This window comes from Chrysemys picta, chromosome 2, assembly GCF_011386835.1.
Source record: "Chrysemys picta bellii isolate R12L10 chromosome 2, ASM1138683v2, whole genome shotgun sequence".
NCBI lineage: Eukaryota > Metazoa > Chordata > Testudines > Emydidae > Chrysemys > Chrysemys picta.
In genome coordinates, this window is record NC_088792.1 from 57,393,926 (window position 1) to 57,407,286 (window position 13,361).

The window sequence follows — 13,361 nt, forward strand, 5'->3', positions numbered from 1 at the left end:
AAAAATGCAAAGCCAAGTCCTGCTCATTTTACTCACAGTCATAGTCCCCAATAATTTCATTGAGATTACTTACCAAATTACAGGTCATTTCCTCCATGCTTTGTCTGTGCATCAGTTTAAGTTCAAAGTAACTGTCATATTTGAATTCCATTTAACTGATATTTATAAGATGTCTCCTATAAATCCTAACAGCATTCAGAAATATCCTGTTTTTAATGTACCAATGATTAGTGACTAGGAAAACACAGGTACTGCAAACAAAAACTGTAAGAACAGCATCAAACAAAGCTCAAGACAACAAACACAAAAACCTATTTTATAATGGAAAACAATAGAAATAATGATGTCAATAACAGGCATTTCCTGGCAGTTAATGACCAGGTGTGTTTAGGGCTTGCGGCTGATCATTAACTAACTGTTAGCTAACCTCTCTGACATTTATTGCTTAATTATTCCCATCTACACAAAACAGCAAACACTGATCTACAAGACTTATATGTCATTCGGTACAATATGTCAATGTTTAAGGGTTTTAGGGAAATCAAGTCATGTAATAGGAACAGTACTTTTGCCACTTACTTTGTTAAGGAATTTGCGATGAAAGGTGAGATGGAAAAATATAATAGCAAAGCTCTTTGTTATGCCACAAAAATATTACTCTCTCTTCTAGATATCTATAAAGTATGCATCACTGGAGTATCTAGGTATCGGTCAACAGCATTTTGCATACTAAAGGCCAGTGGGATCAAGCATACACCGTAAATTCTCATCAGGCTGGTAACTTCCTACCTTACAAGTTGCATATTAATTCCATATCCTGGTTATATATTATTCTGTATGGCAAATAAGGCCCTTATCCTGTAAGCATGTCTACCCAAGCTGACCTGCTTACATGACTGGATCCTATATTTGTTCCACTTAAAATGTATGGTACTATCTTGAGTATTAATACAGTTCCTATTTTACTTTGTACCATGTAAGAGCTCTACAGAGTTCAGTTGTTGTGCTGTACATACCCCATGTTCTTTAGCAGCCAAAACCACTTTAAGAAGAATATCTTCCTCGACAAACGGCCTCACAGCATCATGGATAATCACTACTTCTGGTTTCTGGAGTGGACAGCTGGAAAGCTTGCTCTCTGGAAAGATTTTCAGTCCATTGAAAATTGACCGGTGGCGAGTCATTCCACCTTCTACAACTGTAATTCGTTTGTGGCCATATTTTTCAATGATAGATTTCATTGTTTCAATGTTCTCTAGAGACACCACCACAACAATATCTGATATCCAGTTTATTCTGTAAGAAATTGTAGAGATGCATAAATATTGTTTGCATGCATTCTTAAATTAAATTTTGAGCACCTGGATTAGGATTAAAAATGAATAAATTCTTGTAGCAAGAAACTTAATTATCGGTAAAAATATTAGCGTAATGAAGCACCTCCCAACATTTTAAAGTTGCTATACCAGTTTGCTACTTTAAGGTTCTGATCCTAAAAAAAGAGCTAGATGGGTGGACCCCTCCATCCACATGGAGCCCCAATGAATTCAATGGGATTCTGTGCAGGAGTCTGCCCACATACAACAAATTGCAGGACTAGGGAGTAAGACTTCAGATATACCAACCAGAAATCTCCTTGTCAACCAACCTTATCAACTAATTGAGTCCAATCCCATTCTGGGTCCCAATGACCTGTCACTTCCTTTTCAAATGTGTGTGTATTCTAACCAACAGTTAGAGTCTCACTGCTCTTAATCTCAAACTCATATTATTTGGTACACAGAATTTTGGACTATTCCAAATTCTACTGCGTGTCAGAGCACATACAACTGAATGAGAGTCAGACAGCAAAGAGGCTCTGGACAGATGCTAGAACAGGGGTCGGCAACCTTTGGCAAACGGCTCGCCAGGGTAAGCACCCTGGCAGGCCGGGCTGATTTGTTTACCTGCTGCGTCCACAGGTTCAGCCGATCACGGCTCCCACTGGCCGCGGTTCGCTGCTCCAGGCCAATGGGGGTGGTGGGAACCAGCGGCCAGCACATCCCTCGGCCCGCACTGCTTCCCGCTGCCCCCATTGACCTGGGACAGTGAACCGCAGCTAGTGGGAGCTATGATCGGCCAAACCTGCGGACACGGCAGGTAAACAAAGAGGGCCAGCCCACCAGGGTTCTTACCCTGGCGAGCCGCGTGCCAAAGGTTGCCGACCCCTGAGCTAGAAAGTGAATCATTGTCAAGACAGAGAAGGACAGTAATATGGAGGCTGGTATGTGAGTCAAACAGTGGTAGAAGCTAGATGTTAAAACATTGTTATGATGTAGTATTGTAACAGTGGTCTGGAAATAGTGGTATTCTGCATATATAGTGGTATTCTGCACATATATTTCATGAATTGAATCGGTTTAACATCGATATTGCTGCTTTGTCCGAAACTAGAAGAGCTGATGAAGGACAGGTCAGGGAGGAGAAAGGAGGATACACCTATTTCTGGAAGGAAAATCTACAGATATATCCCAATTGCATGGAGTGGGCTTTGCTATAAAGAACAAGCTCATAAGGTGCCTCTCTGAGGTACCAGTTGGCATCAATGAGTGGTTTATGACACTCCGATTGAGGCTCACCAAAAATCAACAGGCAACTATTGTGAGCGCCTATGCACCAACACTGGATGTTGATGAGAATGTAAAGGAAGATTTTTATTCTCAGCTGGAAACCATTTTATCGGAGACCCCTACAGAAGACAAGATCATCCTTCTGGGGGATTTCAATGCACGGGTGGGACGAGACTCAGACCTGTGGAAGGGAACAATCGGAAAAGAAGGAGTTGGCAAAAGCAATTCAAATGGAATTCTGCTCCTGCCCAAGTGTGATGAACATGAACTTATTATTACGAACTCTCTCTTCCGACAAAAGGAAAAATTCAAAACATCTTGGAGAAACCCATGATCAAAGCATTGGCATCTCCTTGTCTGCATTATAGTTCGTGCCCGAGAGCGTAGTGACGTACTTCTCACAAGACCAATGACAAGTACTGATGACTGTTGGACTGATCATCGCCTTATTCGATCCACAATGAAAATTAAGATCGCTCCCAAATGGAGGCTGCAAAAGAAGCAGGTCAAGCGCAAGTTAAAAATTCAAGATTTGAAGGACCCTATAAAGCATGACCACTTCCAAACAGTTTTAGAAGAAAAGCTCCCATCAGAGTTTCCGGAAGAAATTGAGGAATACTGGAGCCAGTTGAAAGCAGTAATCATCAATGCCTGTGAGGAAACCATATGTTACCAAACAAGAAAATATCAGGACTGGTTTGATGAGAATGATGCTGAAATTGAGCAACTCATTAATGAGAAGAGAATGGCATTTCATGCTTGGCAGAATGACATAAATTGTAATATAAAGAGAGAAGCCCATGCCAAGGTGGGCGCAGAAGTCCAACGTAAAACCAGAGAACTCAAGAACAAATGGTGGACTGAGAAAGCGCAAGAGCATCTCATGGACATCTATAATACATGTGGTTTCTTTAGTGCCACCAAAGCTGTTTATGGGCCAATTTGCCATGATATGAATCCTCTTCGGTCTAAGGATGGAACCACACTTCTGAAGGACAACAAAGCCATCAATTCTCACTGGAAAGAACATTTTGAAGACCTCCTTAACCGTAATTCTATAGTTGCAGATGAAGTCCTTGAGCAAATCCCACAACGACCATTTAGGGTTGAGCTCGGAGACCCTCCTAATTTGTATGAGGTACACAATGCCACCAAGTAGATGAAGAACAACAAGGCAGCAGGTCTAGATGGGATCCCCACTGAAATCTTTAAAGATGGTGGACCAGAACTAATTCGGCAGCTTTACCTGCTTATCCTTAAAATCTGGATAAAGGAGAAGATACCCAGTGAAATGAGGGATGCCCTGATTGTCACCCTCTTCAAGAAAGGGGGTAAAGCGGATTGTGGAAATTATCATGGTATCTCCATCCTAGCCATTGCAGGCAAAGTTCTGGCACGGATCCTTGCAACTCACCTTCTGCCCCGTCAGAAGAAATTTTACCGGTGTATCAGAGGGGTTTCCGATATGATCTTCACAACACGGCAGCTGCAAGAAAAGTGTCGGGAGCAAAATCAACCACTATACATGGCTTTTATTGATTTAACTAAAGCTTTTGATTCAGTGAATCACTATGCCTTCTGGACAGTACTCTCTAAGACTGGATGTCCTGATAAATACATCAATGTCCTAACATTGCTTCATGATAACATGAAAGCGACTGTTCTGAGCAGCACTGGCTTCCAGAGTGAACCTTTCAAAGTACAGTAACTCCTCACTTAATGTTGTAGTTATGTTCCTGAAAAATGTGACTTTAAGTGAAATGATGTTAAGCGAATACAATTTCCCCATAAGAATTAATGTAAATGGGGGGGTTAGGTTCCAGGGCAGCTTCCCCTACTCTGCAGGCACCAGAGGCGGGGGGGGGAGGGGTTTCAAACTTCAGCCCTCCCACTTCACTCCTTCCCCCAAGCCCCCACCCTTGACCCGCCTCTTCTCCCCCCCCCACCTCCTCCCCCTTTATTTCACTCGCTGAGTCTTGGCTCTTCCCCCTCCCTCCCCTCCTTTCTAAACGCCGCAAGCCAGCTGATTGCCGCGTAGGGGAGGGAGGCGCGCCGAGTCCTCGCTCCTCCCCCTCCCTCCTGCCCGGAGCAATCAGCTGGCTTGCCACGTTTGGGAGGCAGGGGAGGGAGGGGGAGCCTGCGCGCCGAGTCCTCGCTCCTCCCCCTCCCTCCTGCCCAGGGCAATCAGCTGGCTTGCGGCGTTTTGGAGAAAGGAGGGAGGGGGGAGGAGCGAGGACTCGGCATGCAGGCTTCCTCTCCCTCCCCTGCCTCCTGAACATGGCAAGCCAGCTGATTGCCGCCAGCAGGAGGGAGGGGAAGCCTGCGCGCCGAGTCCTCGCTCCTCCCCCCTGCCTCCAAAACACCCCAAGCCAGCTGATTGCCGGGCAGGAGGCGGGGGGAGGAGGGGAAAGGTGCTGATCCGCGGGGTCTGCCGGCGGGCGGGAGGCACCGGGGGGGGGGGGGGTAGTTGGGAGGCTGCCAGCTGTGAAGAAAGCAGGCAGCCAAACAATGTAAGAGTGGAGCAACGAAACAACGTTAAGCGGGACGACTTTAAGTGAGGAGTTACTGTACAAACAGGAGTAAAACAGGGCTGTATCATCGCTCCAACCATGTTTGCGGTTTTTATCGCAATCATTCTTTACCTAGTTGCTGGGAAGTTTACAGCTGGCGTTGAAATCATTTACAGAATGGATGGAAAGCTGTTCAGGCTTAGCAGGCTGAAAGCCAAGAGTAAGATCTCCACAACATCTATTTGTGGAACTTCAGTATGCTGATGACAACGCAATCTTTGCCCACTCTGAGAAAGATCTTCAAACTATCCTGAATGTGTTTGACGATGCTTACTCAAGTCTTAGTCTCTCTCTTAATATCAAGAAGACTAAAGTGCTCTATCAGCCCTCTCCAAATGAGGAATTACATGCCCCATCTATCAAAATCAATGGACTGGCACTGGTGAATGTCGATCATTTCCTCTACCTTGGAAGTCATCTTTCATCCAAGGCAGATATTGATGCGGAAATTCAACATTGCCTGAGCTGTGCCAATGTAGCTTTTTCTCGTTTATGGCACAGGGTTTTTGAAGAGCACAACATTCGAACAGACACCAAGCTTCTTGTTTATCAAGCCGTTATTCTCCCAACACTGTTGTATGGGTCCAAAACTTGGATAGCCTATAGACACCACTTGACAACCTATAGACACCAATATTAGTGTCCTGAAAGAGGCAAAGACCACCAGTATCAAGGCAATGATCATCCGTCAGCAATTCCACTGGACAGGTCATGTTATCCGGATGCCAGACCATCGCCTCCCAAAACAGGTCCTGTTCTCTCAGCTGAAAGAAGGGTACCATAACGTGTGTGGACAATGGAAGCGTTATAAGGACTTACTGAAGGACAATCTAAAAAAGTGTAATATTGACATTGACACTTGCCCAGGATCGCTTAAAATGGAGTGAAGTCCTACGTGATGGTCCCCTGCATTTTGAACTTGCTCGCTGACAAGCTGAAGAGGACAAGAGGCACAGAAGGAAGGAGACCCTGGCTTCCAGTCATGGTCAACAGCCTCCTGCTGAGCCTGAAAACATCTGCTCTCATTGCAATAGAACTTGTGGTTCAAGGATTGGCTTTATTAGCCACCTGAGGACCCATAACTCCCATAGAAGCTGATCATACTCGGTAACGAGTGATTGCCCATCATCATCATCACATAATTACCTTTTTATAAAGCTACTTTCACAAAATGTAAAAACATTCAAGTTCCACAACATTGTTTTGACCATGAAGACAATAATCTGGTGGTTCTTAACAGCACCGTTATTTAGATAAACTTTTTTTTTTTTTGGGTGGGGGGGGGGGAGAGTTTTCTAAATCTACTGACCCCAAAAATAGCACTGTGATGGGCACAGAAAAGAACCTACCTACATTAGATTTAAAAAATACATTAATTTGAACTGGTTGAAGTGCTGACTGAAGTAACATTATTTATATCTTGGTTATGTTCTAAATATGCTCAGAAAATAAAGATTGTGTTCATGTACTGCATTTCAAAATATTTAACAGCAGAGTCCAAATTCATTCATTTCCATGTTCGTTTCCTAAAACTCTATGCAGGCAGTAACTTAAAAAAAAAAGGAAAAAAAAATAAAATCAGTATATCATTTCTACGTGTACAACAATTATTTTTAAAAGTGGAAAAATACATTAATCTAGCCAACTGTGGAATGGTTATAAAAGGCACATATTTTACTAACCGCAGTACCCATCTGGATAATAATAAGCTACAAAGCAAAGAATGGTGTATTTTCAAAATAAGATTAAAATATAGCTCTATTCTTGAACCTAATTCTGCACACAGAAAAATAAGAGGATCACTCTAATCACCACCCAATAAAGGCATCATAAAAAAAAAAAAAACAGGAGCAAAGAGTTTAGGTCCTCTCTAAGGAATACCTAGCTCCAAAGCTAGGGGGTATAACACCCTCAAACTGTTGTAATGCCTGAGAAGGAATTCTCTACGGCACCCTCCTTACGCAAAAATGGGCAAATCAAAAAATAGTCCCACTGAAACTATGCAATAACTGGGTGGTTCCAGGGAGAATTTGAGGCAGCAGGGAGAGCAGCCAAAGCAACTGCCCTGGCTCTGATCTACTGCTCCTCCTGCTGAATTTGAGCATATTCAACACAAATTTTATTATTATTTATAATTATATATTATTATAACAAGTTAATGATACTTTTGGTTGGGACCATATATTTTGTCATACCTGATTCTTTGGATTGTTAAGAATGTAAGAATGGCCATACTGGGTCAGACCAAAAGTCCATCTAGCCCAGTATCCTGTCTTCCGACAGCGGCCAATACCAGGTGCCCCAGAGGGAATGAACAGAAGAGGTAATCATCAAGTGATCCATCCCCTGTCGCCTATTCCCAGCTTCTGGCAAATAGCCATTGATGGACCTATCCTCCATGAATTTTTCTAGTTCTTTTTTGAACCCTGCTATCGCCTTGGCAGAACATCCTCTGGCAAAGAGTTCCACAGGTTGACCATCTGTTGTGTGAAGAAATACTTCCTTTAGTTTGTTTTAAACCTGCTGCCTATTAATTTCATTTGGTAGCCCCTAGTTCTTGTGTTATGAGAAGGAGTAAATAACACTTCCTTATTTACTTTCTCCACACCAGTCATGATTTTATAGACCTCTATTATATCCCCCTTTAGTCATCTCTTTTCCAAGCTGAAAAGTCCCAGTCTTATTAATCTCTCCTCGTACGGCAGCCGTTCCATACCCCTAATCATTTTTCAGGTATCAGAGGGGTAGCCGTGTTAGTCTGAATCTGTAAAAAGCAACAGAGGGTCCTGTGGCACCTTTAAGACTAACAGAAGTATTGGGAGCATAAGCTTTCGTGGGTAAGAACCTCACTTCTTCAGATGCAAGAAGTGAGGTTCTTACCCATGAAAGCTTATGCTCCCAATACTTCTGTTAGTCTTAAAGGTGCCACAGGACCCTCTGTTGCTAATCATTTTTGTTGCCCTTTTCTGAACCTTTGCCAATTCCAATATATCTTTTTTGAGATGGGGTGACCAGATCTGTACACAGTATTTAAGATGTGGGCATACCATGGATTTATATAGAGGAAATATGGTATTTTCTGTCTTATTATCTATCCCTTCCTTAATGATTCCCAACATTGTGTTCGCTTTTTTGACTGCCGCTGCACACTGAGTGGATATTTTCAGAGAACTATCCACAGTGACTTCAAGATCTCTTTCCTGATGTTAACAGCTAATTTAGACCCCATCATTTTATACGTAAATTAGGATTATGTTTTCCAACGTGCATTACTTTGCATGTGTCAACATTGAATTTCATCTGCCATTTTGTTGCCCAGTCACCCGTTTTTGAGAGATCCTTTTGTAGTCCTTTGCCATCTGCCTGGGACTTTACTATCTTGAGTAGCTTTGTATCATCGGCAAATTTTGCCACCTCACTGTTTATTTACCCCTTTTTCTAGATCATTTATGAATATGTTGAATAGGACTGGGCCCAATACAGAGCCCTTGGGACACCACTATTTACCTCTCTCCATTTTGAAAACTGACCATTTATTCCTATCCTTTGTTTCCTATCTTTTAACCAGTTACCAATCCATGAGAGGACCTTCCCTCTTATCCCATGACTGCTTACTTTGCTTAAGAGCCTTTGGTGAGGGACCTTGTCAAAGGCTTTCCGAAAATCTAAATACACTATATCCACTGGATCCCTCGTGTCCACATGTTTGTTGACCCCCTCAAAGAATTCTAGTAGATTGGTGAGGCATGATTTCCCTTTACAGAAACCACGTTGATTCTGCCCCAACAAATTATGTTCATCTATGTGTCTGACAATTTTGTTCTTTATTATAGTTTCAATCAGTTTGCCCAGCACTGAAGTCAGGCTTACCGGCCTGTAATTGCCGGAGTCACCTCTGAAGCCCTTTTTAAAAATTGGCATCACATTAGCTATCCTCCACTCATTTGGTACAGAAGCAGATTTAAATGATTTGATACAGACTACAATTAGTAGTCCTGCAATTTCACATTTGAGTTCCTTCAGAACTCTTGGGTGAATACTGTTTAGATTATCAATTTGTTCCAAAACCGCCTCTAATAACACCTCAATCTGGGACAGTGCCTCAGATTTATCACCTAATAAGAATGGCTCAGGTTTGGGAATCACCCTCACATCCTCAACCGTGAAGACCAATGCAAAGAATTCATTTAGTTTCTCCGCACTGGCCTTATCGTCCCTGAGTGCTCCTTTAGCATCTCGATCATCCAGTGGCCGCACTGGTTGTTTAGCACGCTTCCTGCTTCTGATGTATTTTTAAAAAAAAATTGCTATTACTTTTTGGGTCTTTGGCTAGCTATACTTCAAATTATTTTTTGGCCTTCTTAATTATATTTTTACACTTCATTAGCCAGAGTTTATGCTCCTTTCTATTTTCCTCAATATGATTTAACTTCCAGGTTTTAAAAGATTCCTTTTTGCCTCTCACTGCTTTTTCTACTTTGTTGTTTAGCCATGGTGGTCTTTTTTGGTTCCCTTACTCGTTTTTTTAATTTGACATATACATTTAAGTTGATCCTCTATTATGGTCTTTAACAAGTTTCCATGCAGCTTGAAGGGATTTTACTTTTGTTGCTGTACCATTTAATTTCTGTTTAACTAACCTCCTCATTTTTGTGCAGTTCCCCTTCTGAAATTAAATGCTACAGTTTTGGGACATGATCCTTGGCACCAAGCCCCCTTTGCTCAGACTGACAGTTGAGGATTCTCTTATTACAATACCACCCACCCCACCCTTTGGGCATGAGGGGTTCACTGGAGGCAGAGGCAAAGCACAAGTGCTCTGGTTAATCCTCAGTAGGCTAGTGTTGTATAGAGAAACCTCCAGACTCAGTGCTTAAAGTGTTCTGAAAAAAAGTGGGGAGGCCTATCATAACACCAGATGAAAATTTTCATGCACTTAATACAGACAATTCACAATTTCTTTTATATAAATATTACATAATTACATGCAACTTAGCTTATTAGGCTATTTATATTTATTTATTGTTATTGTTTTTAAATGACTCAACAGGCCTCATACAAATTCTTAAAACAAAATATATCCTGGGGAGTTGGGGCATCGGGGGTGCAGTGAGATTCAGTGGGGTTGAAGTCTCCCTCTTGGGCTAGGGGGCTGCAGAAACATTCAGTGAGGTCTGGAGTCTCTCTGGGAATAGGGTGTTGAGGGGTGGAGTGACATTTAGTGGAGTTGATGGTCTCTCTAGGGACAAGGGGTGAAGTGACAGTTGAGGTTGGGGGTCTCAATGAGGGGTGAAATGAGAGTAGGGTTGAGGGGGTCTCTGGGACTGGGAAGATGGAGTACAGTGACAGTGGGGTTGGGGATCTCAGGGGTCAAGGTGCAGTGACAATCAGTGGAGTTGGGGGTCTCTCTAAGGCTGGAGGGGTGAGGTAACATTCAGTGAGTGAGGTTGGGGGTGCAGTGAGATAGGGTTACCATACGTCCGTTTTTTCCCGGACATGTCCGGCTTTTCGGCAATCAAACCCCCGTCCAGGGGGAATTGCGAAAAAGCCGAACATGTCCGGGAAAATGCCGGCCAGGCACTTCCCCTCCCGCGGCTGCTCTGCTCCTCCCCGACTCTTCGGCTCTGTTTAAGAGCCGAGCTGCCCGAGCGCTATGGGCTTCAGGCAGCCCCCTGCCTCCGGACCCCAGCCGCTGGCCAGGCACTTCCCCTCCCGGGCTCTGGCGGCGCAGGGTCCAGAGGCATGGGGGCTACCCGAAGCCGGTAGCGCTCGGGCAGCTCGGCTCTTAAACAGAGCCGAAGAGTCAGGGGAGGAGCAGAGCCTCCGGCCGCGGCGGCTCTGCTCCTCCCCTGACTCTTCGGCTCTGTTTAAGAGCTGAGCGCTACGGGCTTTGGGCAGCCCCCATGCCTCCGGACCCTGCGCCGCCGGAGCCCGGGAGGGGAAGTGCCCTGCCGGGGGCGCAGGGTCCGGAGGCATAGGGGCTGCCCGAAGCCCAAGCGCTACCGGCTTCACGGTTTGCTGGGCGCTTCCCCTCCCGGGATCCAGCTGCGCTGCGGAAGCGCCGGCCGGGGGCGCAAGGTCTGGGGGCTGCCCGGCAAACCGTGAAGCCGGTAGCGCTCGGGCAGCCCTTTTTGCGTGGCTGGGAGTGGGAGGAAGGAGAGGGCGGAGTTAGGGCGGGGTTGGGGCGGGGAAGGGCGGGGGTGGGGAATGGGCGGGGCCGGGGCCCGTGGAGGGTCCTCTTTTTTTATTTGTTAACTATGGTAACCCTAAGTGAGAGCAGGACTGGGGTAAAATGACAGAGAGTTGGGGGTCCCTCTGGGGCCAGGCAGTGGAGTTGACACACACACACACACACACACACACACACACACACTTTAAGCACTGCTTAGTCTGCGTTAACATATTCTGTAAAGGCCAGGATAGGGGGAACAGAAAGGTGACCCCACTAGGCCAAGTGTAAGTATCTACTTCTAAATTTGCAAATTATCTACAATGATTTGAGTATTAGTTTTTTACAACTAAGGAAACAGCATTAATGTTTTTAGCGATAATTTTGAAAAATTAGTTTCTGCTTAAAACAAAGAAATAAATAGGAAAACAATTATTAAAATTCTGCAACATAAAAAATATTTTCTACTTACATGTGATCAAATCTGCTTTACTGTCAGAAAAAAAAGGCCTCCGCAACTCCCTAGTATTAAATCTATGCAAAAATTGTGACAAAATCTGAAATCATCTGACACCTTGGTTTCCAGTTTCATTTCATACTTGTCACTCACCCCAGGTTCATGAATCCTTCAAGTGTACTTCAGTACAGTCATACATCTAGCCATAAAAATCTTGCGCTTTTGCATGACTTTGACTCAAACCTAGGGCAAACTAATTGAACTCAACTCAACTCTTCTTTGCATATTTCAAGTTAAAATTAAAGCAAAACTCAGGGAGAAAGGCATACTCACATTGATAGAAACTAAAGAAGAGATTTGTGCCATCCCTTGCTAAACTGCAGAACTCCCCACAATTGTGAGATGGTGCAAAAGCAGAATCTGGGCTGTATTTTCACTAGTGACAGATTGATACACGAACAGCATTCAAATTCCTTCTTCTGAAGCCAAATGAAACTGACCACACTGCATCTAACATATGCACAATGTCTTGTGGAGAGTTGGCAGAGTGGTATCTTAATTATCTTCTGCACCATCTAACAATAAAAGATGAAACTCAAAGGCAAGTGAAAGGACTTCACTTAGGAAGGAAAAATCAAATGCACAACTACAAAATGGGGAATAATGTTCTAGGTGGTAGTCCTGCTGAAAAGGATCTGGGGGCTATAGTGGATCACAAATTAAATATGAGTCAACAATGTGATGCAGCTCCAAAACAAACAAACAAAAACAAAAAAAACCCTAACAGCTTTCTGGAGTGTATTAACAGGAAAGTTGTATGGGAAACATGGGGGATTATTGTCCCACTCTACTCAGCACTGGTGAGGCCTCATCAGGAGTATTGTGTCTTATTCCAGACTCTACACTTTAGGAAAGGTGTGGACAAATTGGAGAGAATCCAGAAGAGAGCAACAAAAATGATTAAAGGTTTAGAAAACCTGACCTATAAGGAAAGGTTAAAAAACTGGGTATGTTTAGTCTGAGGGGGGATCTGATAACAGTCTTCAAATATGTTAAGGGCTGCTATAAAGAGAACTGTAAACAATTATTCTCCCTGTGCACTGACGTAATGGACTTAATCTGCAGCCAGGGAGATTTAGGTTAGATATAAGGAAAAACTTTCTAATTATAAGAGTAGTTAAGCTCTGGAACAGGCTTCTAAGGTTGGGGAATCCCCATGACTGGGGGTTTTAAATATAGGTTGGACAAACATGTCAGGCATGGTGTAGGTTTACTTGGTCCTGCCAGAGCACAGGGGGCTGAACTAGATGACCTCTCGAGGTCCTTTCCAGCCCTACATTTCTATGATTCTTTGATAATGGTAAAGAAGGAGGACAGTATCAGGGCAGACCATGATCAGCCATTGTATGTAGGGTGTAGGAGGGCTCAAGGCCTCCACTGGTGCAATCCACAACAAAATGGCAGGGAGGGGTCACAGCTCCAACCTACCTCTGCACAAACCTGTAGAGGGCTGAGTGCACCCCTCTCCACTGAGATCAGGGACAATCCCTTCTTGA

The 13,361-nt window shown here is 43.9% G+C and overlaps 1 protein-coding gene across 11 annotated transcripts in view; it reads right to left on the bottom strand.

The window, feature by feature from the left end:
• Window positions 1-13,361, bottom strand: part of CRPPA (CDP-L-ribitol pyrophosphorylase A) — a 195,401-nt gene that overhangs the window by 175,204 nt on the left and 6,836 nt on the right. For 10 of the 11 annotated variants that reach the window (XR_508960.4, XR_010598276.1, XR_010598277.1 and 7 more), the window contains exon 2: window positions 1,017-1,296. Coding sequence is in view for 8 of the 11 variants with exons in the window: in XM_042856565.2 (XP_042712499.2) it covers window positions 1,017-1,296 (280 nt within the window). In the remaining 3 variants the exon portion in view is untranslated. Of the gene's footprint in view, window positions 1-1,016; window positions 1,297-4,023; window positions 4,096-13,361 lie in introns of all 11 variants that reach the window. The other variant, XM_024106558.3, reaches the window with a different exon arrangement.